The sequence below is a fragment of the Nyctereutes procyonoides genome, unplaced genomic scaffold (genome assembly GCF_905146905.1).
Source record: "Nyctereutes procyonoides isolate TBG_1078 unplaced genomic scaffold, NYPRO_anot_genome, whole genome shotgun sequence".
Lineage (NCBI taxonomy): Eukaryota > Metazoa > Chordata > Mammalia > Carnivora > Canidae > Nyctereutes > Nyctereutes procyonoides.
The window spans coordinates 114,808,439-114,835,797 of NW_026575125.1; the positions used below are offsets into that span (position 1 = coordinate 114,808,439).

The 27,359-nt window shown below is 43.6% G+C and overlaps 1 protein-coding gene across 1 annotated transcript in view; it reads left to right on the forward strand.

Annotated features, from left to right (window-relative positions):
* AFF2 (ALF transcription elongation factor 2) overlaps window positions 1–27,359 on the forward strand; it is a 316,910-nt gene that overhangs the window by 151,272 nt on the left and 138,279 nt on the right. Inside the window, exons 6-8 of the mRNA XM_055338134.1 lie at window positions 10,999–11,085; window positions 16,522–16,558; window positions 16,911–16,944. Of these exons, the coding sequence (XP_055194109.1) occupies window positions 10,999–11,085; window positions 16,522–16,558; window positions 16,911–16,944 (158 nt within the window). The remainder of the gene's footprint in view (window positions 1–10,998; window positions 11,086–16,521; window positions 16,559–16,910; window positions 16,945–27,359) is intronic.

Sequence of the window (27,359 nt, forward strand, 5' to 3'; positions counted from 1 at the left end):
AATAATAATAATAATAATAATAATAATAATAAACCAAACATGACGAGGTGGTAAAATGCAAGAATCAGATTGAATTTTTGTTTAGTAAATGCTCAGCGTATGGTATCTCTGTGTTCTGATTTCCAAAGCCATATCAAGTCAGTAGCTACTTCTAGCTTATGCTGTTTGGTAGGTAGCTGTTTTCACCAAGGCAAACAGGGACCAGCCTTCCTGATTTTAACAGAGGATTGAAGCTTTATAGCATGCCTGTGGAGCAAGGTTTTATGTCCACACTGCCTGTCCCCTAGAGCGTTCATATTGGGTTTAGAATGTTCTCTTTCTCTATTAGCCAGACATCCCTAGAAAAAGATATGGCTCTCACTTGTGCGGCTTCTTTGCCAGTCTTAATATGGAATAAAGAAGCTATTTATTTCCCATTATTTGGAGTAATTGCAGAAAGAAACTAATCTGGAGAGAGGAGTGACTGTCCAGGCATTGAAGAATACTCAGCCTGTTAGGGGCTTGGAATATTCTGAGGGGGATTTCTGAATCAATTTCACCGAGGCTTAGACGTGGTTATAATGTTTTAAATTCAGGCAACTGCAGAGAGTGTGATGTTTCTGTTGGCTTATTTTTATTTTTAAAAAAATTTAAAGAAGGTTTTATTTATTTGAGAGTGAGATAGCACATGAGTGGATGGAGAGGGAGAGAAGCAGACTCCCCACTGAGCAGGGAGTCCAATGCAGGGCTCTATCCTAGGACCCTGCGATCGTGACCTGAGCTGAAGTCAGACAGTTCACTAGCTGAGACACTCAGGCATCCCTGGCTTGTTTTTATTTTTACTGGGGGGAGTGTGTTGATGGGGGAGGAAGACCTGGTGTTCAGTAGCTACACCAAAACCTTATGATCAATTTGTTAGTTATTTTTTTGTGAATGGGGCAAACTGGTTCCCTTTCATCCCCCTGGTGCTGTGATTCTGTGATTCCACGAGGAAAGACAATTCCATGCAAATCGTATTGGCTGGAGTTTCAGCTGTATTAGTGGCCTGACGCCTTATTTTTACTGAGCTTAGAAATAATGAGAGAGCAAAGCTATGGCCAAGTTGTTCACTGGAGGGCTCTTTCCATGAAAATAGATATTACTTCTTTTTTTCCTCAGCAATCGAGCCTTTGTTCCTTCTAAAAGCAGTTGTCATGAACTCCTCATTACCATTTTTCTTAATGTGATAAGTGTAAACTACAAGAAAGCTATCATGTTTGAAAAGCTATGGCAGCCCTTAGAAAGGAATAGTGATGCCTTGTGTGTGTCTTGTAAAAGGCTTAGACTGGGAATTGCACGAAATGTTTCCTCCTGCCTCCCTTTGCCTGGACTTGTCTTTCACTTATGATAGAAGCTGTGTCTCCGCACCTGCAGGCTCAATCTGCCCGTCCCGCAGTGTGAGATCAGCCCATCTCTGGTGATTTCTGGAACACGATAACAAATTGAATGTGACTCTTTTTTAAGCCAACTCTGACAGGTTTACTTTAGTTCAACTTTTGAATGATAACCAATAATTGCTATTATTTGATACCCATTCCAAATATGAATACTCTAGTAGAGTAGAGTATTACCTAAGTAGAGCCCAGCTACACCCTGTGCCTGGACCTGGTCCAGATACCTGGCTCTTAGATACCTTGCAAAGAGTAGACAATCATTTTTTTTAGATGAATGAAACTGAATGTAGATCATTAAAGATGGTGCTGGGGGAGCAGCCAATGAAGGTGTGTTAATTTTATCAAATTGCTTTGGCTGACCTGAAGCTAAGGGAGCAAATTGGAGGTTAACCCTAAAAAATTCTTTCGTGCTGTGAGGATATGGTGTGTCATTTCATCCAGCAAAGTTGCTCTGAAACAAAAAACAAGGGCCACACCATTATATTATGTTTTAAGTGATGGTCATTTGGATGCAGTCGATGGCAAAATAATTTGAAACACAAACTCAACAGTGAAGCTTACAAAATCACTTTTGAAAACAAGTAATAGTGTCAAAATTAGTTTCTGGATGAAGAAAACAAGTTCCTGAGTTAGAAAGGGAAGAGATGGCCCTCAAGAAACCTCAGAATCCTCTGATGCCTGGGCTGGACCACAGAGCAAAAATATTTCTCAATGGCCATTTTTTTTTACATTTCTTACTCTTGAACGCGTGCTAATTTTGCCTTTACCCAGGAAAGCAATTTTGACTGAAATCAACCTAGCAGGATTTCCTACTGGTGTGGCCAGTCTTCTGTACTGGTTGCTTTGACCAGTGGAGACAGATGTCCTGAGAAGGATCCAAATTTACAAGGCCATCATCTGTGGGGGTGTTCAACCCCATTGATTAGGTGAGCTGCAGCCTCAGGGTTCCCCTGCTGGAAACACATGCAGAACTCCATGGGTCTGGTTGAATTCAGCCCAATATTTCACCATGCTGGTCTGCCCACCTATTGCTGCCCTTGGAGAGGTTTCTTTGTGGATTCTGAGTGCAGAGCATCTGACAAGTAACTTCCCATGGCTATACACATCCCCGTTACGTTTAACGAATGAAATGGAATTCATTGCATCTGGCAATGGCAAGAAGATGGACTCATTGCCTGAATGAACACATGGTGAAGCCGTGGGATCACTGATCACTGAGCTCCCCAACTGTAAATTAGAATTAGGCCCTTTTAAAGTAGAATCCTTGTTGGGGGCGGGGGTGCCAGGATGACCGGCAGCCAGTGTGACCTGGACCTTTTGCATGTACAGCCCTGGGGCTGATGAAGAAAATTTTCAGAGTCCCTGGAACAACTGCCAGCACTGAAGAGTTATGAATAAAGCAGTCAATTATTTATTTGAAGAAAGAAATAGCGCCAGGATTTTTATACCATGTCAGTGAAATCACAACTTAGTGTTAGAAACTTTTTTAAAACATTAGCCTTTTTTTTTTCCTGGTGGATTGCATTTTGTGTTGGTCCATTATTAGGAAGTTATGTTTAACAGGACAGTTAATTTTATACCTCTTCCCTACGAGCACTTGCATAGAAATCGGAGATACACTCTCAGGAGACTGTCTTAAGACTTCCAAAGAGAAGAATTTTCATTCAATTTCGTGGAACAGCATTTTGACCACTAGAGAGGCTTGCCAGGAGTGTTAGTGATCAGGCCCAGGAAAGTCTATGGTTCCACTGTTGTTGGACTTTCCAAGAGCTGAGCGAACGATCAGACAAATGAGGCTGTTGGCTTTCACTGCGAGGTAGCAGGCCCTCCCTGGTACTCCTCCCCCACCGTCCCTGGGAGAATGATGAATCTCCTTAGCCAATGTCGCCATCCATGTTTGTATGTCATGTCAAAAAAAAAAAAAAAGCAGATGACAGCCCTGCTGTCTCAGATTCAGTTTGCCTCATAAATATCCTTGACTTCATCAAGATGAAGAATATGATCATAAGATCATTGGTCCTTAACCTCCTTGCCCCACCTCTTTAGGAATCCCTTTCAATCTCCTGCCTTGGGATCCCTGGGTGGCGCAGTGGTTTGGCACCTGCCTTTGGCCCAGGGCGCGATCCTGGAGACCCGGGATCGAATCCCACGTCGGGCTCCCGGTGCATGGAGCCTGCTTCTCCCTCTGCCTGTGTCTCTGCCTCTCTCTCTCTCTCTCTCTCTCTCTATCATAAATAAATAAAAATTAAAAAAAAATAAATCTCCTGCCTTTAGAGATGGGCCCCCATTGCCTTCTAGAGCCATCAGCTCCATGATTGGAAAGCTCATATGAATGGAAAATCTTTTATAGTTTGAGCAAAAATTGGTCTCCTGATAACTTCTACCCATAGGGCAAGCCCTCACCTCTTGGTCTATAAAGCAGGTCCCAAATCTCTTTCATATGAGAGCCCTTAGGGTACTTGCAGGCACCTGTCAGATCTTCCCTCTCTCCCTCTGCTGTAGACTAAATATTCCCTTTTAAAGGGCGTTTACCCATGTGATGAGCTTTCCAGGCTCTTCTGGTTCTCATGGCTGTCCCTAGTGCGAGATTGCAGTCCTCCGATGCCCCTGCCAGCATGGGCCCATCCACAGTGGCCCTGTTTCCGATGCAGTCTGCCCCATATAGTCTACTGTGTGCTATTAACTACTTACTGCCTTCCACACCGTGGGCGTCAGACTTGCCCTAATATCACCTGTGTTGGCATTGGTTCTTTTGGCTGGTAAATCCCCCAAACTAAAATCCTCGGGGTTTTAGCCCATGAATTACATACAGCTATGTCAGGCGGGCTTTCTCATTCTGCAGTTTGACACTCGGTTTGTAGAACATCATTGTGATTTCCATTTACCTCTGCTAAAATTCATCTTCTTGGCTTCAGGCCGGGTTTGGCAAGCTCTTTCTGAATTTTGATTCCTTGCCGTTTACTGTCACCTACAATTTTGATAAGCAGACATTCAGTATGTTCTTAAGTTGTCGGTTAAATGAGATAGTGCTTCTGAAAGCGATGTCTTGCTATCAAAAAAAGCACAATAAAGAGGAAGGCAGCATTCTCATTAAAAGTGGTGATCAAGGAAGGAGCACAGGTGGCCAAGCCGTATGAAATGCCTCTGGAGGCGGCTTTCAAGGTTGAACTTGTTGATTCCACAACTCGTGTAAGTTTGTTCGGCTGCACTGTAAATCTACCTGAGTGTGTGATGACGCACCTTGTGCATCTCCACCCTCAGCCGAGGGAGTTGTATGTGAGGTTCGCTCAATGCCTTACTGACGCCAGGATGATCTCTGGCCATTTCCCAGTCTTCCAAGTAGGATCTTGTTTCCCCAGTGCTATCAACGTTCTAGATTGTGGCCTGGCCAGTGTTAAAAAGGCCCTCGAACCCTAAGTAAGCAGCGTATTTTTGTATGAGCATATTTAGGACAAAACATTCTGGGAAACACAACGTCTCTCCTGGAGGGGTCCAGGGAGGGTGGGGGGAGAGAAAGAGAGAGAGACCAGTAGCTCTTCCCATGTGCCCTGCTTCTTCACATGGGAACTTTCATGACCCTGGACAAAGGGTTCCATCTTCCTGCCCTTGTCCTCCCGGGGCCTGTCAGAAGGAGAGCCTGCCAAGAGAAGCAGGAAGGTGCATGATTCTGCAGGGACTGCATGCTGGCGGGCCATGCTGGGAATAGCAGCCTGTGCGGACTGCATACAGTCAGCTCGTGGATCCGCTCCCAGCTGACTGCTCAGCTCCCTGCAGGCACCCACCCCAAGGCCTGCTCAGCTCCCATGGTCCATTTCCTAGTGAACAGCCAGCCCCACTGCTGCTGCAGGTAACAGAGCTAATACTCCTGCCTGGCTTCCCTTTCCTATCAGGGGGAAGCAGAGCCTCCTACAGGCCAGTGAGCAACTGATCGCGGATTGAAGACAGGAATGACCTGGTTGCTGTTCCCCCGAGGCCTGATTCCCGATTCCCAGGGCCGGCCCTTCTGGGGACCCAAGAGCCCTTGACCCTTATTGGCTGGCAACCCTCATGCCTAACTCCACCTCACTCCCCTATTTCTGGCCTTGTGAAGAACCATTAGGGCCCATGGATACAAAGATTCTAAATCATGTATTCAAGCAACTTAAGTTTTCTGAGGAGTTATTAACACGTCCCCTACCCCCACCCACACACATTTGTGCTTTTGCTCTGGAGAAGGGAGAGTCCTTTGGCTAAAGAAGCAGAGTTGACTCTAGTGAACACACCTCACTTTGATATTTGTTACCCATGGACTGGACTCACTAGTTTCATATTGTAGTTAGTTTTGGACAAAGGAAGGTGCTGATGTTTCTGTATTGTTGGGCCCTGACAGCACGTCAGACTGCACAGTGTATATATTTACTTTCCTATCATGCTTCCTGGAACTAGAAACAGAAAGAAAAGTATCCCCTCCCCCAATAGAAGTTGGAGTCCAAGGTCATTTAAGTCCAAGTCTCAGTGAAAACAAACTCAGACCTGATTTTTGTGGACTTCTTTGTCTACTCAATCATATTTGTATTTTAAAACCACTCAGCTGTTCCCACGTATTGTTAGTCTTCCTCACAAGAATTTGTATTTCCAAAATGGCAGTCATTTTATTCTTAGCATTTCTTTTTTTTCCTTAAGATTTTATTTATTTATTTGAGAGAGAGAGAGAGAGAGAGAGAGAGAGCGCATAAGTGGGGCAGGGGCAGGGGCAGAGGGCAAAAAGGAAGCAGACTCCCCACAGAGCAGGGAGCCCGATGTGGGTCTCAATGTAAGGCTCATCCTGGGACTCCAGGATCACAACCTGGACTGAAGGCAGACACTTAACCAACTGAGTCACCCAGGTGCCTCTATATTCTTAGCATTTCAAGAGAGGGAAGGGGAAGTTGTACAGAGCCCCTCTCATCTGGAGCTCCAGACAGAGCCTGAGCTGCCTGTCTGCTAGGCTCATACTGGCAGTGCCTTGGCCCTGCTTGCAGGGCTGGTGGCCACAAGCTTTGGGTGTGTTTGACCCTGTGCTTTCTGGACCCCTCACCTGTGCATTAGCTCCCTTTCCCCTGTGGCAGGCCTGGAGACATGGCAGCAGAGGTCAACGGTGTTGACAGCTGAGAGAACCCCCCAGAGGCCATCTCAGCCAAAGCCCACATGCTGTACGTAGGAAAACTGAGGCTCAGAGAGGGCAAGTGACTTGACTGGGGTCACTCAGGTAGCTTTCGGCCAAATGGAGACGTGAATTAAGCTCTCCTTACTCTCATTCCAGGAGTCTTTAGGGGAGCTTTAGTACTCTAGCAACAACAATGAAATATGTGAGATATTGCCATTGTATTCATTAGGATGGTTATTTGAAAAAATAATCATTTCTTCACTTAACTCTTTGAGGTAGGGACCTTAATATTTATGTTACGCTGTAGAACCTAAACATACACTGCTTGAACACCTACTGTGTGCCACGTAGAGTGTTAGCCTCTGAAAAGAATACTACACATGCAGACACACACACACATACATGCACACACATAGCTCCTCTTGCCTTCAATATGAACCCTTTCTCAAAGGCCTCACACAACGGATTCCTTCTGATGCCTTGGCACATTTCCCTCTTGAGGTGGTGAGCACATCAAGCAGAGTGAGCTCTTCTTGGGGAGGAAGGATTTTGACTTTTTATCCTTTTTATCCTTTCTAGATCCCAGTGACTGGCACTGTAGAAGTTAGTAGAACAAAATACAGGGCATCCACCAAACAGACCCAGCCATTTACTAATCGTGTGACCTTGGCCATGCCCCTTGACCTCTTCGTGTCTCCAAAGGAGTATGATGGTAACCCTTGCCTCTTTAGTTTGTAGTACACGAATGCTGAGTGTGGGAACTGAGTGCCTAGCACTGTAAGCACTTGGTGAATCTTCATAATTATTATTATTAATTCAAACACACAAACTTCAGACACTAATAAGAATATCTCAGATTAACCAGTTACTATATACTAGACCCTGGAGATACAGAGTTGAGTAAAACAAGGCTTGAGACCACATCCTAGTTACTACAAAGAACAGCCAGACAGGGAGCTCTGTGTTGGGTGAGTACGGGATGCATTTGAAATTAGGAGAATCTGGAATCCAGACCATCTTCTGCTCCTTTGCACACCCAGCAAAGTGATTCTATGCACAAGTTGTTTGGGATTCATTAGAATCCTCTCCGTGAACCATAATATGGTTAATATGCTGGAGAAGTAATCCCTGGTGGAAAATTGGTCATTATCTGGGGCACCTGGGTGGCTCAGTTGGCTGAGTGTCTGACTCTTGATTTTGACTCAGGTCATGATCTCAGGGTTGTGGGATCGAGCCCCCTGTTGGACTCTGTGCTCAGTGGGGAGTCTGCTTGAGATTCTCTCCCTCCGCCCCTCCACACACCCCTCTCAAGTAAATAAATAAATCTTACTAAAACAGGGGCGACTGGGTGGCTCAGTCATTTGAGCATCTGACTCTTGGTTTTGGCTCAAATCATGATCTCAGAGCTGTGCATTGGGCTCTGCACTCAACATGGAGTCTGCTTGAGATTCTCTCTCCCTGTATCCCTCTCCCTTTGTGCCTCCCCCCTGCTCGTGCTGTAAATCAATCAATTGATCAATCAAATCTTTGAAGGATAAGGAAAATTGGGCTTTTTCTGGGTTCAATTTTGAAGTCTTCAGCTCACATTATTTTAAGCACCCATCCTGTTGTTAGAGATTACATAGAATGCTCTGTTTCTTGTGAAACTCATTCTTTGTCAATTGCTGAAAGATAAAACATCATTACTTACCTAGTCGTTTCTCCATTGACTATGGTAGTCAACTTTATAATAACAGTCAACCTATCTGGTGTAGTGGAAAGAATGTGAACTTTGGAACTGGTCACCAGCATTCACTTACCACTACCCAATGGGAAGATGAGTCCCTGCTTTATTTCTCTCTCAGGGAGGACTAAGGGAGCCCAGAGATGAAGGAATTTCAGACCAATTACATGCATGGACGCATGCGTGCAAATGTATGTGTGTGTGTGTGTGTGTGTGTGTGTGTGTGTGTGTGTGAGAGAGAGAGAGAGAGAGAGGGAAGTTTGTTGTTAATGGAGGAATGACACTTGGTGTTAAGCACGGGTGCTCAGCACTGGAGCCTGTTGTAAAAGCCTTGTCAATACTGCGGAGTGATACTGTGCTCATCCCTACCTGATGAATAGACAGACAGTACAGTTGGATAAGGGTGCATGGGTGTTCTTATCTTGGGAATAGCAAGAACATAAAAATAGATTAATATCCTTCAAGTGTGAATGAAAAGGATGACAATGGAAAATCTGCTGTGAGCTCTCCACACTTTACAGGTCTAGCTCATTTTGAGAAGCAAAAGAGTTTGCTCCAACGTTCCTGCCTGAAGATAGCCTTTCAGGAAATTATATTCCTTTCAACTGCATCTTCCCTACTCTAATCAAATGCATCGGTGGTAACATGGGATCAGCTTGCCATTTCATGAAATTTCACATTTCAAATATAGAGAATCAGTTGTAATTGAAAATGCAAAATGGGTTGCAGTTCTGCGTGGATTGGCCAGCAGGGTGGTGCACTCTGACGGTAGTTCAAGATAATCCCATTCTGCCACAGAGTCAATTCAGATGACCTGGGGGAGAAGGTACACGTTTGAGAGGGAGTTCATCCTTCCAGGTGTCTGAAACACCTTTCAACAAATCCAGAGGCACACCTCTAAAGCCCGTGGTGAAAAGGGATGTAACCAAGCCTCTCGCCGATTGAGGCATACTCTGTAGGTGCTGGTAAGAGACAGTGCTTCTAGATTCCCACCGCTGGGGCTTATAGCCTCTTGGTTAGCTCAGCTGCGAGAGGACCAGTATGTTTGAAATGGGGACAAATTGTGGAGAAGACCAGCCTCGGTCAGAAAAAAGAAGACACCCAAACTTGAAAAGAAACTATCCAGTAATTGGGATTCAGCTTTAAACTGTTGTCACGTCGAGTTACTTTGGGCCAGTCTGGATGAATGCGTAAGGAGCGTTTGTCACAAACGTTATCAACCGCATATAAATGCACAACTCGAAAACACTTGAAAATAGTCTCTCTCTTAAGTAGGTTAAGCATCCCCTCTAAATCTTGTATGCATATTTAATGTCCTTAGCGCCTCCTTGTAAATAGTGCTAGGTAGGATCCAATCTGTGTCAGCCCTTGTCTGAATCATACTTACAAATTCTGCTTCAGCGTTGCCACTGTGAATGAATCTGTGAAGTATCTCCTTGCATTACAGCTCTTCATACATCAAAGGCTCTTTTTGAACTGGGTAATTATAGAAGGGGGAAAAAGTTTTCATGCTACCTGAGTGTTCTTATTAATATTACCTTTGAAATGACTAATTACGTTACCCATAAAGATTGGGGGAAAGTATTATGTAACTGACTCATTAAAAAAAAAAAAGGCCTTTCACAAACTTTGATCCTCTCCACTCCTCCCCAAAGCTCTCCTTCTTTTTTCCCCCATGACTGCATTGATTTTGCTGTTGAGTGTTTATACACCAAAAATGTCTGATGAATACAACACACGCTGGCACCCTCCTGCTTTACAAACTTCGTCATCTCTGGTGCTGGGACGTGGAGCCTGTGATTTGATTACCCTTACTATTCGGGGGAAAGCATGTTGGCCATGAGCCCTCAGACTCGAGCAAGATTTGAACAGCAACTCTTTTCACGCCAAGTGTTTGGAGGCATCGAGAAGGTGGCCCTGCTGATAAGGAGTTTCTCCTGCTTTGAGACCTGAACTCAGAAAGGCTGTGCGGATGGCTGGGCGGAACAGTGTTGCCAATCTCATAGAAACCTTCTCGATGAATGAGAATGAATTCTCTTCAGTGGCCTTTTCTGTGCATGGAAGAATCAACAGCATGCTCCCCATCTTGTCGCCAAGAGAAATGAGTATCAGAGTCTCCGGAATGAAGGTAGTGACCGTGCTGCCCTTCTCTGAGCTGGCATATCACATCCGAAACAGGATACCATGAGTTAGATGAGCCCCGGGCAATCAGTTGACAGAATGCAGAACTCAAGCATTAGAAGGAAAGTTGAAGTCTCCCAATGATGAATGAACAAGCTACAGATGTCTCAGACTAGAGAAAAAGCAGCACCAGGGGACAGGAATTGCTGTCTTCCAACAGCCGAAGGCTTGTCATGTGAAGGAAGAGATGTATTCTGTGTGGTTCCAAAGTACAATCCATAGGTAGAAGCTCCTGAGAGACAGGCATTTAGTTCACCATCAGTAGGAATAGTGTGATCAGGTTGTCTCAACATGGGACAGGCTGCTTCAAGCATTAGGGAGCTAGCTCCTGTCACTGGCAGCGTGCAAGTGGATGTTGGGTGATCCTTTGTGCCATAGATAGGCTTCAAGCACCAGGACAGAGGCAGGGGGATGGAGCTGATGAATTTAAGTTCCTCTGAAAATAATTAAACCACCTAAGTAAGTATTTATAAGGAGTCCTGCTATATGTAGTGCCAAGGAAGTGTTTGGTTTTTTGGAGTACCCCAAAATAAAGTTGCTTTGTTTTTCTTTACCAGGAGATGACCCATTCCTGGCCTGCTCCTCTCACTGCCATGCATACTTCTGGAAACTCTGAGAAGAACACACTTTCTACCCCAGGACAGGTCAATTCTCTTCCTTCCTCCATTTTCCTTTATCTTGTTTCAGATGTATCAGTCTTCCAGTTGGAGTCTTAAAAATAAAAATGGCCTTGGTGTTCTAGTGCCATAAAATCTAGACTTCCTTGGGGCGTCTGGGTGGTGCAGTCGGTTAAGCATCCGACTGTTGGTTTCGGCTCAGGTCCTGATCTCAGGGTTGTGAGATCGAGCCCTGCATTGAACTCCATGCTCAGTGTGGAATCTGCTTGAGATTCTTTCTCCCTCTCTCTCCCCCACCCCACCCTTCTCCCCGCTCATGCTCTCTCTCTAAAATAAATAAGTACATACAATCTTTAAAAAAGTCTAGACTTCCTCTTGCCCCTTGGGATGTTAACGTAAATCTCATTTTTACTGAAGAAGAGGCTTTAAGATCATATATACACACAGACACTGGCATGTGTATTGTACTACCTAGAGCACTGCCCCTGTCTAAGTCACTGTGCCCAGAATTGATGAATCAGAAGAGTGAGATCCCTTAAGAAGCCCAACTAGGTGATGTAACAACAATTTTCAATAATTTTTAATTAAAAAAACTATACTCTTCACTCCAATAGGTCGATTTTCAATTTTGTATATCACCTTCCAGTCCTTGCTCACAAGCACACAGATCTTTACACGCCATCACATCACACTGATAGAACTTCTACACTTCTATCGTCCAGTGTTTTTTTTTCCTCACCTGCTCCCAGTAAGAAGTGTTTCTCACCATCAGTTTTTCAAATGCCTAAATAACCATGGCTATTGTAATAACACACATTAAAAAAAGTGTCTTTCTCCCTTCCTCCCTTCCATCCAATTAACCATCCATTCATCCATCCATTCATTTATTCAGAAATCATTTTCTGAGGTCATACAACAGACTTAAAGTTAGAGATGAAAAAAACCCTCTACTTGTTATCAGCTAATTGACAAAACAGTGTAGAAAGTGTCTTTGTAGAGAATGAAAGGTTCAGAGAAGTATCTAGCAGTCCCTGGGTGTTGAAGAAGTGCTCAGAGAGGTGGCAGCATTTGTAGGATGCTTACAGCTTTGACAGGTGGAGAATGGCCTAAGAGAAGAACACTCCACGCAGAGGAAAAGGATGGGTAAAGGCACGATGAGATGAGGGATCATGGCATGATCCATACCGGTGTGGTCTCGAGTGGCTGGTTCACAGTTTGAGTGATGGGAAGTAGAGAGAAATACAGACCCCAGGCAAATAAGTGCATCTCTGTAAAAAACCTTGAGTGCCAGCAAGGAGTTTAGACTATTTGCAGAAGGAGAAACCCAGTCATCCTTCAGCATTTAGGGTCATGAGTTGAGCAATAACATTGGCCTAAACTGTGTTTAATTATCCCCTTCTACCTTTGAAAGGGGTCAGGAGTAAGAGCAACAACCCTCTCTGTCCAATATCCAATGTGTGTGTCATTCCTTTCCATATGCCCCCTGTCCGTCCCTCCTTAGGCCGCTCTGGGCTTGGTGTCCTCTCCCTAGCATCCCAGCCAAGGGATCAAACCAGCCGTTTCAGGCGTTGAATCCAACACTGGTACAGCAATTGCAGTGTTTTCAGCTGTGTTCTCCAATTTTGGAGATAATTTGCGCAAGTTGCAATTTTGACATTTACAAGTGTATACAATAGAACCAGTTGTTTAAATGGGCTTTTGTAGTTAGTGCACAATTTGGAATCAGGCACGATTTGCATTTTCTGCTAATTATCTGTACTCCCATCACCACATGATAAAGGTAGAGGTGACTAGGATAAAATGGTGAAACCAGGATGGATACACACCCACTCTTTTGTTTCACTTGGTTCCTGCCAAAATGTTGGTTTAAAAGAGAGGTACATTTTCAATAACAGTAATGACATCAACAACACAAGGCTGCAACGTGCTTCACCTCATTCTAAGCACATAATACCTAGTAAATAATTCAATCCTCATTGCAACCCAGAGATTGGTATTTCGACTCTCCAAAATTCACAGAGGAGGAAACCGAGGCACAGAGTAAGGTAATGTGCTCCAAATCCCCCAGCTAAAAAAATCAGGAGACCAGCCCTTTAGACTCAGGTGTTGTGGCGATGTGTTTATCACACAGATTTACAGTTGCCTCAGTTCAAATTCCATTTTCCAAAATGTGGCTGTGTACAGTAAATACACGTACCTGGGTGATCCCTCCTTCCTCAGGGCTTGCACCAGAACCAGGTGACCCCACCCTCTCAAGAAGCATCCATTTCATACATTCATGATAGAGCTTGAGCGGCCTAAAGGGTGCCATCTTCATTGCCTTGGGAGCTACAGACCTGGCTGCTTGAATCCTGGCCTTGCCAATTGCTAGCTAGGTGGTCCTGCTCAAGTTCTCCTGAGTCTCGTTTCCCCTTCTGCACTATCTGTGTGCGCGTGTGTGTGTGTGTGCATGCATGCACGTGCTCCACGCGTGTCTGTGTGTACCATATAATCCCAGTGGATTTTTCAGGTCAAATAGTAATTCTACAAACTTACAAAAACAGACACGGTTGAAAATTCCCAACTTAGTGAAGTTTACTTATCCATCCCAAACTGAAAATGCCATGTTTTCTCATAGAGCATGGAAAACCTCACAAGGAAGGGAGTACTCCTTGCTAAGCAGGAGTGGAGCTAATAGTGTCCTCAAGGGAAGTTCAGTGAAGGCTCCATGGAGGTAATCAAACTCCAGACAGAGGCTGGCAAACTACAGCCCATGGGCTGTTAGATTTTTAAATGGTCAGGGTGTTCAAGAGAAAAAGAATGTGAATAGTTATGAGCATTATGAGTTACTGTGAATGATACGAAATAACATGAGTGATATGAAATTCAAATTTCAGCATCTATAACTCAAGCTTTCTTGGAATCCAGCCACACTGGTTCATTTAACGTATTAGCTATGGCTGTTATCACACTACAGCGGCAAAGTTGAGTAGTTATGACAGAGACTGTATGCCCCCCCAAGGCTTAAAATATTTCGTATCTGGCCCTTTATGGGAAAAGTTTGCCAATTCCTGCTCTAGAGTCTAGATCCTGTGGGAGTGTCTGATTGTGGGATTATCATCAAAGTTATTATGGAAAATATTCTCACATGAATTTGTGAAAACAATTTGACATCATTATATTCTATTACTAAAATTACCTATATGACATGTCCATGAAAGAAACACACAGATCAAAGTCAGGCTTTTCTTTTTTTAAAAATTTGTATTATGGGCATCAACAATTATTGCATGAACAATTCAGATTTTTCCCACAACCAGGCTCTTTCCCATCGGAGTTGGGTGTGTTTCTACGGTAACTTGGGTAATATCCAAAGGTGTTTCATTTGTTTGGAATTCTAGTTTTAAAAAGTCTTATCTAGCTTAACATTAAAAACAGTATCAAGGGGCTCCTGGGTGGCTTAGTCGATAGAGCGTTTGACTCTTGATTTCAGGATTGTGAATTCAAGCCCCGAGTTCGGCGTGGAGCCTACTTTAAAAAAAAAAAGTATCAAGAATACGTAACTCCAGTGACTCAAATTCAGTAAATAATGCAATCCTCAAATTCATTTTATGAATCACTGCCCTAATTCCTTGAACAACTGACTGTTTGGGTCTAACATCCAGAATACTTGGCTGAAGGTTAAAACTTCAGTCTAGCTTTCTGGGACCAGTACTTGCTGCACATGTCACTCTCTAACCAAGTATTTGGTTTATTTGACTTTGGAACTTGTCATTTGTTTCCTAATGGTATAGAAGCCCAATCTTGCCCCATACAATTGTAATGAAATCCCTTATAAAAATTAAACAGGTGGAAATATTGGATGTATTGAAAGACATACACATGGCTAACCCCTCATTTATTTGGCATTCCGGGAAATGAGGTGTTCTGGATGATTGAAATTCTTGGATAACCAAAGGCCCATCCTTCCATAGGAATCCTGTTATACACATCATTTTGGGATGTAATTAATATTTTCCCACTTCTTAAAACAATTATACCAAATATGCTTTAGTCTTTCTTGATAACTTAGACATTATGATGAACACCAGTTATTGGACTATGCTGTAATTATGCCCTCAGGAGCTATTAAGATGGATAGGAATACTTGCTTCTATATTCAATGGCCATAGACTCCTGTGCTTTGTAAGTTCTGACTTTGTGTGTCATTTTCTTTGGCCCCCTGTGCTATGCGTTTTCATGGCTTGGTGTTCCCAGCAGCTGTACCTCTAGGATTGTTCTCCCCTTCCTCGCCATCTATGATTTGCTAAGGAGTGGGAAGCAAATGGCCAAGCTTGTTAGAGTTTTTCGTCAAAAGTCAATTCTCTATCAAGTGAAGGTAGAGGAGCCTTTGAGCAGCAAACTGCATGGGCTTTGTCATAGCTCTTTAGTTGAGAGGCCTTTTCCATCTCTTGTGGAGTTTATGGTCATCTTCTGGAGTGATGACCTTGCTGGAAGTGAAGTCTCTTAGGCAGCAGAATCATGCTAAACAGATCGAAAAATCCACTTTCCATTAAAACGCAGTGTAATGGTTCTAGATTACTTCTCTTAAAGACAAAGGATACTGTGATTCTCTCTTTTCTTCCATAGGGTGGCAAAATTAGGCTTCAAGAGTAGATTACTTACATCAGTAGTTGACATAACTAAATTCTTGTTTTACTTGAATTCATGGTCTCCCTTTCGAAGCCCTTGTCTTGCAGTCAGTATCTTCTCTTCTGTCTGCATACCCTGTCCACTGTCACAAGGCCTCTGCCTGCAGGTTTGGTCAGGAGCCACACAGGTTTGCCATGCTTCCAGAAAGTCCAATGTGTAGAAATCTGTGTTTCTCAAAAACAGTGAATGAGCCATGTGCAGGGTGACTTTCAAAACCAATCTACATCCCTTTAAATAATATGCTCCACTTGTATATTTCAAATGACTTCCTATACTTCACCAAATTTGTAATGAAGTTTTAAGAACACTTCTCTTGTGAAAATGAGATCCATCTATCACATATGTGTCACAGTGAAGGTAGAAAATTGGAGTTGCTACTATAAAAGGGAACGATGGAGCAAATCTATTAATTAGGATCTTGTTTACACTTCTACCAAAACCAGGATCGTTTGTTAGTTTGAACTGGGGCCCCTTTCCTTCCTTAGAGACATCATTGCCTAGCTAAGTGAGAAATTAAACACTTGAATTTCACACGTGTGGGTCATTTATTCCCATGCTGCACACATTTCATCAGTGTGGAATGGCAGTTATGGTCATGTTGCAGCAGGTTTGACTGGCAAATGTTTATCCTTCAATAGAGCTATGAACAGAAGCTTTACTTGATGGAATTGCTAATAGCAGTTTCCTTTTTGGCAAACATTAGGCAAGTTCTGTCTTCAACAATAACAGATACACCTTTTGTTCCCTGTGTAGCATTTAACTAATATCTGTATTGTGTGTTCTTCCTTATAGGAATCCCAACACCTGACCCCTGGATTCACCTTACAAAGTAGGTGTTTTTAAAACATTCTCCTTCATCCAAACATTCATGTCATCTCCTCCCCCACTTTTTTCTCTTTCCTACCTGATGTTGTGAAAATGTGAATTGACAGTGGCAAAAATTCAGATTGTGATACATCCAATTGGTTCCTTTACTTTTTCATCTGTGACTTATGATAGGATGCTGTTCTTTCTATCATCTATCTATCTATCTATCTATCTATCTATCTATCTATCATCTATCTATCTATGTGTATATGCATGCTTCAAACATGCTACACGTTTAAAGATGAATTTCATTCAGAGTGATCATTGGACAGTAGAAAACATGGGTAGTAATCATGTGTGCCCTTTCTTTTCAGAGTGGAGTGACCCAACCAGCAGAGCTTCTACAAAGTCAGTATTGCTTGAGTTGTGAGTATTTGGGTTTCCAAAGCAGGCTTCTTTGGGGGCATTTGGCAAGGAAACAGTGCCTGGCTGCTGAGTGGATCTTGTTCTCCTGCTCCGTGAAAATAGGAACCTTGGCTTATAATAATGTGGAGTTTGGTTAGAGAAGAAAATGAGATTTCCCACAATAAGCGAGTAGCAGTAAAAATGAATGAGGTCACCATTAGACTCTCTAGTGATGTAAATACAGGCTACATTAATAATACCTGGAATATGAAAACAATTGTGATTCTTGACTAGTTAGTCTGAACATTATGTAACTTCAGCCTCATTATACACAATATTCAGACACCCCTGACTAGGATGGAGGAAGGACACATCTCAGCAGCCATGGTTGGACATGAAGTGTTGAGTGGATTGTTATGGCCAGTCAGCCCGAGACCTTGCTGTTTGCAGGTCATCTGGTGACTGTATATTAAAGATAAACAAGGACAGCCAGAAAGATATGGAATAAGACCTTACATGATGCTGGGTTGAAGTTCAGAAGCCAGGATCCTGCAATTCTCTCAGCACTGGCTTCATTTGTTATTAATGCTAACTGAAGGAAGGGTATGGAGAAACCAATTTCCTCAGATTAACTACTGTAGATTTTGTAATATCCATTTGTCCAAGAACGTATCAAGGGAGTATTTCTCTCACAACTTCTTTCCTTCCTAATAATAGAAAATGAAAGTCGACTTTTTTATATGAGTAATAGTCACATACTTGAAAATTTTCAAAATGAAATAATTTATGACATTCAAGTGGTCTAATGGCACACTTGAAGTGAATTGCTCACCTTTTGGAAGATCACGAATAATTGCATAAAACAACTGGGAATGACTCCCAAATAGACCATGGCTCGGAGAAAGTCAGTGGCATTTCCACTGTCCTGGTTCTGTTGAACAGCAGAGCCCCTAGAGCCCTGGCCCCATTGTCAGTCCTCTTATTTGGTTTTCTGGCCAGATCTGTGCCTTCTAATTCAAAGTTCAATTTCAGCAACCAAGAACTCTCATTCAAAGAGGTGAGCAAAAAATAAGGAAGGGGGGGGGAAATAAAACCATAACCCTGAATTAAGGACCAAATTATGTGGAAATGTGGAAACCAAAATCGTCTTTGATAGTGTTCATTTCAGCTTTTCCATTCATTGCATCTTGAATTGCCCTTTCCCTTGTTATTCTAGTAAACAATAGATCTTATTCTAATACCTAGCCCTCCTCCCATTAAAATGTCAGTAAAATTCACACACACACACATGCACATGCTTGAGCATTTAGAAAGTCAACACAGGTTTCCAAACATGAAAAACTATAAAAATATTTTTCCCACTGTAAAATGATCTTACTCCTAAAGCAAGAGTATTAGGCTCCTGCTGTGAAATATGCTGATTTCCATATAGACCATAAAATTCCATATTTCAGTAGTTTGTAACTAACAGAAATAAACTCGTCAATTGTGATTTATAGTTAGAGGCTGCATTTCCAGAAAACAGCACTTCATAGCACAGGGAGTATGTTGCGTAATTCAGTAGGACTAAGGTTCTCTATAGGAAGCGTCGATAAAACTAGAAGACACTGAGTCCATTTTATGAATGAGCCGCTTTCTTTTTAGCTGCTGGATCTGCAGACCAGGCATTGGCCATCAGACATCAGCTAGAATAAGTTCCCTTCTTTATGGTAGGGTGTCAGTTTAATACAGGACAGATAGAGTTACAGTAATTGTTTTTAGCTTCCAAATGATTATCCACTTAGCCATTACTATCATTATTTCCTATTTTACTACAGTGTGCTTTTCAAGCCAGCTTCTAGGATTTTCCATGTGGCAGGGTAATCTCCAGGCAACTAAGAACATTCTGTGTGTAGACAGACTGCTGGTGGCTCAGGTTTGGTGGGAAACAACCCTAAAGTTGGCCCTGCTGCAGGAGAGACACCTTCCCAAGGCTAGCAAATGCCCGGGATGTGCTCCTGCCACGTACTGCAGTGAGAGAGAGGAGTCTTGCAAGCAGAATCCCTTAATTACTGAGATGCTTTATTAGTTTTTCTCATCTTGACTTCTCTTCCCCAGTTGATGAAATACAGATCTTCCTTTTGGGCCTGGATTGTTTGTAAGGACTGCACGCATGGGCAGCAGGTTCAAAAACACTGGTCCAAGTGTGTCCCAATCCAAACTGGGAACCAGCCAGGCTTCCCCTGTGTTCTTGAGAGCTGCTGCTCCCTCTGGGCTGACCCCAGAAGTCTGGCTTTTGGAGGCCGGGGTCTCTCCTCACTCAGTAGATTTCACTGACCTACAGTGCTTTTTATAGGATGTCCATCCTTGAGGTGACATCCTACCTGCTCTGTCTAGAACTCTCACTGCTCATGACACCAGAGCATTAGACTGGGGGACTTCCAAGACCTGAGTTCGCATCTCTGTTCCATGGTGGTTATGGTGTTAGGAAAGGACTGACCTGGGATTCAGAGGACACAAGTGTAAATCCGGGGGGAACTTTATTTCAAAATATACAGGTAGAGTCCCCTGGGAGAAATTAAGCAAATTAATGAGCTGTACCTATGCACATAAAGGTACACACACAAACACTTGTCAGAATTCAAATGTAAACGGTTATGCTCTAAAAAAAAAAAGCTATACTCTTTAGTAATTAGACTTAACAACATAAAAGTGCCTTTACTTTTAACCCTTGGTAAATTCTAGGGGATAGAAGGCCCAGTTTTTGTTTGCCTCCACCTCTATGAGTCTTGAAACAGGCCTCATCCAGGGCTTCTAAATCCAGTGGAGCTTCTAGCCTCATTCCAAAAGAGGTCCCTCTCCCAAAAGAGGGTGGGCCATGGGCATCTGAAGGTCCAGTTGTATTTTTCAGGGCTCTAGGGTTGTATATTCTTGCAATAATATCAGGTCCGTTCTGCCTCTGGGAGATCCATTTATTTCCATTACAAGATTCAGGGATTGAATGTACACTGTTAATGAAGCCATTAAGGACTGATGGAGGACAAAACTGATACCAAACCCAAAGAACTTGGATTTTCTTTGTCGAGTTGGATTGCTTCATCTTGTTTATAACATCTTGTCAATTCCTTGTCAGTACAGTGGCTTTACAAAAATACATGACCTTGTTGGTCTTTGATGAGCCATCCTAAATAGGAACAGGTAAGATGTATTCAGTTGCCCTGAGAAGCATTTTCAGACAGCATCCATGTACTCAAGGGTATTCATGTAGCAGTCCTTGACGTCAGCTAATTTTGTGAGTACTATTGAGAAGATGGAAGCTCCAAATATCCAGTGCCTTTGTTATACTTGGTTGTTAGCATCTGGACTCTGTCCAGTTGGAAACCATCCAGACCCCCTTTTAATCAAGCAGCTCCTGTGTTTTAAGCCATGCTGTCTCGAACGCCTGGCTGGTTTCCATAAAAGCCCAATATGAAGGCAGATGTAGCCATAATGCTGTTCTTTCCTTGCCATATGACCAGTTCTTACACTTCCGGTATTAGCTACAGGTTTGAAAACATCCCAGCCGTGGTCCCAGAAAAATGATGAAAGGCTGTTCAGAGACAGACTAGTAGTAGCTAGCCTCACTTCACCTGTGGGTGATGGACACACATGCCACGCAAACAGATCCTTGACGGTAGCACCAGTTAGGAGGGAAAGATGATACTATCACAGGAATAGCAGAGGTCTCGGGCCCTTATGAGCACGTATACCAGGCCCCATGCCAGTGCTTTTACACACATCACCCCTCCATCCTGGAGGGGCTCCAAATTATTTCCATTTTACAGTTGAGAAAAGCAAAGCTACAATAAACTCCCTCCTCATGAAGCATGCACAGTACAGTGTGAAGACAAACTGACCATGCAAGCTTGTCTGGAATGGACATCTTGGCTCTGAGTATGCAGGAGGGCCGAGTGAGTCACACTGCTCCTTGGCAGGAAAGCCTGAATGCAGGCCTCTTCCTCCCACCACTGTGCCCTTGTGTGTGGGCTCTCATGAGTTCGGGGATTTGGAACGCCCCAGTTGGCATTTTGAACGTGGAAGACTTGTACAGCTGAAGTTAGTGGGAAGAAGTCCCACAATGAATTATACCCAAACCCGGTCCACATTGCTTTAAACAAAGCATTATTTCTGAACTCTTCTCTATGTGTTAGGAAGACTTCCTTACCACAGAGAACAGAAAGATTATTAGAATGTTTTCCAGTTTATTATGACCAATAGTGAGCACTACATTATTTCTCCAGTGAATTCTGAGGGTATTTTTACACCCCCCCCCAAAAAAAAACCCCTCGCATTCGTTACAACCCTGACCATCCTATCTAAATTTTTCTCTTCAAAAATGTTTCTTTTGAGAATCTGATTTGAGATTCGAGAACTGCCAGGGCTTATTATGGAGCAACTGGTGGCCCACATCTCTAGCAATTTCATATACTCTTCCCTAAGTAGATGTTTGGTCTACTTTTTAGATACAATTTTGGTAGCAAAGCCACTGTGCAATGGGGCAGGAGGAAAGAGGCTGTGATTTATTTAATCAGATGAATTCTTAATCAGAATCCGTGATTTGGCACTCAGAATTTGGAAATGCTGTTGAGGAGTGTGAGGCTTACGAGAGTCCAACTCAACTCTCCTGATAAACCAGTAATTTCAACGGCCTTCACAAGTTACAGCCATTCCAGTGTTTACTCCGAGACGTATGCCAACTCTTGCTTTGAACCTGTCTTGTATGCCCTGCATCTCAGCACTTGCCAACTTTTCCTAAGGACTTAATATTTTTTTGGATGTTCTCCACCACATCAGGGACAGCCACCTGGGAGCAGAGAAAACAAAATTTGGCAGCCTGTTCAGGCTGTGAATTAAAGGTAATTCACAGTTTGAAATGAATCAGCATGAGGTCCTTAAGAAGAGTAATCAGACATCAAGAGGATTTTATTTTGAGGATTGTATATTGGCTAATGTGACAACAAGCAATATTGGCATTTGGAATGTTCGCATCAAGAAGCACTGAAGCTACTGGTGCTTGACAGGCGCCGAGACTAAAAAGTGAGGCTCCTTCAGTGGGAGGGGTGGGTTTCCACTTTCCTGATAGAAGCTCAAAACCCGGATGTTTTTGCTCAGCTAGCATCAATCTGGAAAAATCAGATTTGATCTTAGTGTTGTTCGGGTACCCAAGATTCGTCTGTTTCTGGTGGATTGTGAGAATCTGGAATTAGAAGCCAGAGTCGCCCTCTCTTTCTCACAGGGAAAAGTTGAGTATCTCTTTTCTTTCCAACTGATTTGCATCCGTATTTATTCATCCATTCAGGCTTTAATTCCATCCCACAAAAATGCATGAAGCCCCTAGTGTGCAAAGCTCTGGGCGAAGCGTTGTGGTAAATTCACACATCCTTCCCTCAACGAGCTCCCAGGTCAGTGGAGTTTACGCTCCCAACGGCAACACCAATACCTCAACTAAACTATATTGGCCGAGTGCCTACTATGCGCCACGCACTTTGTCCCTTTAGAACAAGCATGTGGGAGTCACCTCATTATATTCCACAGAGGCAGAACCCGAAAGTCGGAGGCATTGTGTGAGTTGCCCAAAAAAGCTACAATAACGTGACAGGCTTCAGACCACATGCCTTCACCTACACTAAAGCCACCCCATGGAAACTTTGCAGATGGCCCTACTAACTTCCAACCGGTTGTGATCTTGCCCAGGCATTAGGCCCAAGTGGACTGACCACAATTGCAGGCCAGAATGGTCACTCTCAGTTTGGTTTAGATCAGGGAAAGCATTAGATCGTAATACCGTCATTGAGAAGTCTTTCATATACTGCACCTGTGGACATGGATACAGTATAGACGAGCATGGATCTGTCCTCAGCTCAGGACCTAGAGCCCAACTGTGTCATCGTGCCTGTAGGATGCTCCCTACAGAGGGGCAGAAGGGTCTGTGCCTCTCAGGGACCCATACCACCATGTCAAATCCCCATGAGGCTGATTCCTATGACCTGTGGTAGGAACAGCATCCCTCTCCAGAAATCTCCATTTTGCCATCTTAGAGCAAACAGATGACAAGTGATGTTTGGGTCTGTTTCTATGAGAGGTTCAGCCATTGCCCTGCATACTTACCAGCTTGGTTGATAATTGAGACATTTCTTTATGTTCTCATAGTAGAATAATGTTTAAAAAGTATTCCCAGTGTGATCAACCAATGGCTTAGTCTCAAGTTCTCCTAGACGTTTTGAACAGTAACTGGGAGTGAAGGAAGTAAGGCTGGCAGAAGGCACTGAAGTTCGTAAGCAAGGCACCAAAGTGAAAATAATTCCAGTTGTATAATTGAATGTAATGTGATCACACACACACACACACGCACACACGTGCACCACATGCTCTGTATTACAGTGTCAGGTCCCTCTAATGGTGTCCAGTCTAATGAGATGCACGCACACATGTGCACGCTCTTTTTTTTCAGTTACTGATTGTAAAACACTACGACCAGGGCTACTTTCCTGTGCACTGTGATTATTTTTTAAAGGATTTTTTAATATTTATTTATTTATTTGAGAGAGAGAGAGAAAAAGTGCATGAGTTCAAAGAGAGAGAGAGAGAAAGAGGATCCCCAAGCAGACTCCCAGCTGAGTGCGGAGCCTGACACAGAGCTGGATCCCACAACCCGGAGATCATGACCTGAGCCCAAATCAAGAGTTGGGCGCTTAAGCAGCTGTACCACCCAAGGGCCCCTGTGTTTCATTATCATAAAGGTGCCCACACAATGCATTAGTCTCACGTGATGTCACAGCAATACTGATAGACAGCCACAGGTGAAAGGAAACCAGGCCGGGCTCGGGGAAGATACTTGCCTGACGTCCCCCAACCAGGGATGAGGGAGCTGGGATGGGAAGGCAAGAGTTCTGCATCCCCATTAGGACATGCTGTCTTGTCCCCAGAGTCCCCAGATGGCTGCAGGGCTGGAGCACATCATCCAGAGTGCCGACAAATCTTCCAAGTGAAGAAACTGCAGCAGCAGTGTAGACAAGCCCCTGGATTATTCCTAGGAATTAAAAAGAAGCAAACCAACCCAGCTGAGGCTGAGAAAGAATATCCACTTTGCTTCTAAACTGTTCCTTCTTCTTTCCCGTTTCCATCCTATCAAGCATTTCACAAATGGCCAGATCCTTTGCCACAGTTACGTTATCGGGAGCGTTGTGTTTAAAGGGTCTGCTCTTGACACCGTTCCGGGGCTGCTAAAAGCCCTTCCATTTTACTGACGAGTGGGGAACGGTGTTAGTAGAATACTGCAGATGCTTGCACAATTCCAGCTGCACTATCAGTTGAAAAATCTGACAAATGCCTTTCTTTGTGGTTCATCCATCCACATCAGTAATGAGGACCCAGACAGGAGAAGGTCTCAAAGCTATTCAATCGACATCTCCAAATATGCTGCCAAGATGGGGCCAGAGGGACAGAGGGACAGCACGCCTTGCAAATCCAAATGAACACAGTGTCTTTTCTTTGCTATCCCCTGGGATCTTGGCACCCAGTATCCACCAGTGCAGCTCCTAATACATTGCCTGGTCCTTAGCTCAGGGGAAAGGGGATCTGGGAAGCAGGGGGGATGGAAGGTAATGATTTACCCAGATGCCAGCCTACAGTTGTGCCACCTCTGTGCCCAGTTTCAGGACTAACCCCAATTCTGCACAGGTTGCCTACTTCTAAAAATCCTGGGCTAATATCTCAATATTGTAATAACATGAAGTATTTCTAGATTTTCAAGAGAGAAATCCTCAAAAAGTCCCTCATACTCATAATATCTACACATGGTCTAGGATAGGTGGAACTTAAAAAGATTATTCTAGGGGCACCTGGGTGGCTCAGTTGGTTAAGTGTCTGCCTTTGGCTCAGGTCATGATCCTGGAGTCCTGGGATAGAGCCCCATGTCAGGCTCTCTGCTCAGTGGGGAGCCTGCTGCTCCCTCTCCCTCCGCTGCTCCTTCTGCTTGTTCTGTCTCTCTCTTTCTCTCTCTCTCATTTTTTCTCAAATAAATAAATAAATAAATAAATAAATAAATAAATATCTTTAAAATAAAAAAGAAAAAGCTACTCTAGGTTTCTCCAAAATCAGTTTTGTGTATCCTGTAGTACAGCAAGAAAGGAAGCATAGAAACTGCATGTGAACAATGTGCTTGGGTAGTTCTAGCCACCACTTCTAGGCACCTTCCATGTGGCATCGCCACCACTCCCAGGCTTGTCCTCACAAAGTTCTCACCCCAAATAGCCATGTCCACATGACTGCTGTTAGAGCCAACTCTGGGGACCTGGCCTGCCTAGCATCCTTTGCCTGTGCCCCTTCTCTGCTTCAGCCACCACACCACCCTCCATCCTACAGTGCCTGTGTAGGAGATTTGAAGAGAAGGAGATTTCCTCTTAGCAGGTGGATGACTTGGCCAGGATCACAGATCTAATTAGTGACAGAGCTGGAATTTCACTCTAGGATTCTCAGATTACAGAACTCAGACTTCTGTTTCTTATACCTGCCACACCAGTAGCACATTTCAATTGAACAATCATTAATTGTTAAATACGAAGGCAAATAACACTGCTGATAATAATAATGCTTTCTAGGCCCATGAAACTTGCTGTTCCTGCACTTAATTGTTACATTTGGTCTTGCCTCAATCCTGGGTGGCAGGAGATGGAGCGGCTCAGATCCCAGCCCTCTCACTCCTTGCCATGTGACTTCATGATGTCACTTGATGCTTCCCCAAGCCTTTGCTGCATCATGTTATAAAATGGAGACTCAATATTACTCAGGTTCCTTGTGAATTGTGCTGCTGTCAGACGAGCTCACGAATGGAATCACAGGCGGTTATTTGCCTTACTTCTCTGCCCACGGTAGAAATCAGGCAAGTCATACTCAGGGGGCTTGAGTGAGGTGCCCAGGCTTACACAGCATGTAGTGTTGCAAGACTCAGTCCCAAGCTTCTTGAGTCCAGGTTGAGTACTAATATCAATATTAGGTTGCTAATATCTGTCATTACTTATTGAAAGTGTCTCATCGATGTGGTTTGAATCAAAGGATTGATGCCCAGGGCTGACAGAACAGTTGACTTAAAATCAATCACTATGTTGCCACTCCTCCCCTGGTTACACTAGCTGTGCCCAGCACATTTCTGGACATTTCACCTCGTTGGTGAGAGTGAGTGCATTTTCCCACTTCCTCACACCCAAGGTACCATCTCTTCAGTTTTGTTATAGTTTGAGCATTTGTGGAAAAATTTGAAAACTTCCCCCCCCAAAATCACATACATATTATAGCCTCGCTATCTTAGAACCTGCAGTTTGGGGTTAGGATGGCCCTTTATCTTCATACTTTTTCGGGGTGCTCTCTTACTCTGAGATTGAAGGGGACCTGCGATCTGTCTTGACCTTTCCTACTGGGTTAAAATTCCAGGTTGCTCTTGTGGCAACCATACCTTGAAAATTAGATCTTGACAGTCACTACAAAATTTAAAAGTGCACTGCTGCCATGAACTTTGAAGAAACATTGCTTACCATTGTCAGCGACATCCTCCTCTTGATTGAAATAATCTGCCTTTCCGTCTGCTAGAAAGAGTTTGGAGGGGGGTGCAAAAAGATTATATCTTGATGGATTTTTTTAACATAAAAAATGGCTGTGCTTTGAAGCAAAGCTGTTTTCTGCATAAAATTTAAATCAACTTCAGCTCAATTTATACTATTCAGAGAGAACTGTGATATTTGGGGTGGCAGGAAGCCAAGATGCACAGTAAAAATGTAGAGACACTGAGAAAAGATGCTTCTGGGGGTCCCGCCCGGACAAACCTCAGAGGCCTGGGAGTCCAAATGTCACCCACTTCCAAACCACAGATTGTGGTGCCCAGGGCTTGGCGCGGTAGAGAAATGCACAAGAGCCACACGACAGACTTTCAGATTAAGGGGGCAGTCACCGACTTGCCCGGTGGCATAAAGAGCTTGAAATCGTATTGAGGCTCCCAAGTCAGGGAAATGAAACAAGCAATGCAGGGTATCTCACTTGTGAAGAACCTGAGGCATTGAGGCATTTGCAATTTCAGGGACTCTCTGGCTGCCCTTCCCTATCGCCTTTCCCTCCAGACGAGCACATTATGGTGACTCTGGCTTTATAATTAGTTGTGGGCTGTGTCTGTGGTTCCATAACATGATTTTTTTATTCGACTGGGCTTTTAAAATTTCTTTTTTGACATGCTCGTAACAAGATTTCAATGTGTCTTTCCTACACAACACATAGGAAATATCACTTGACCTCTCTAAAAGGGGCAATTTCAGACAGAAGTGATGCTCGCCCTCTGAGAAAGTTGGCATACTCTTTCCCACACAGCAGGTGTCAAACATTCAACCTCTTGGATGGTATCAGGTAGTTGGGAG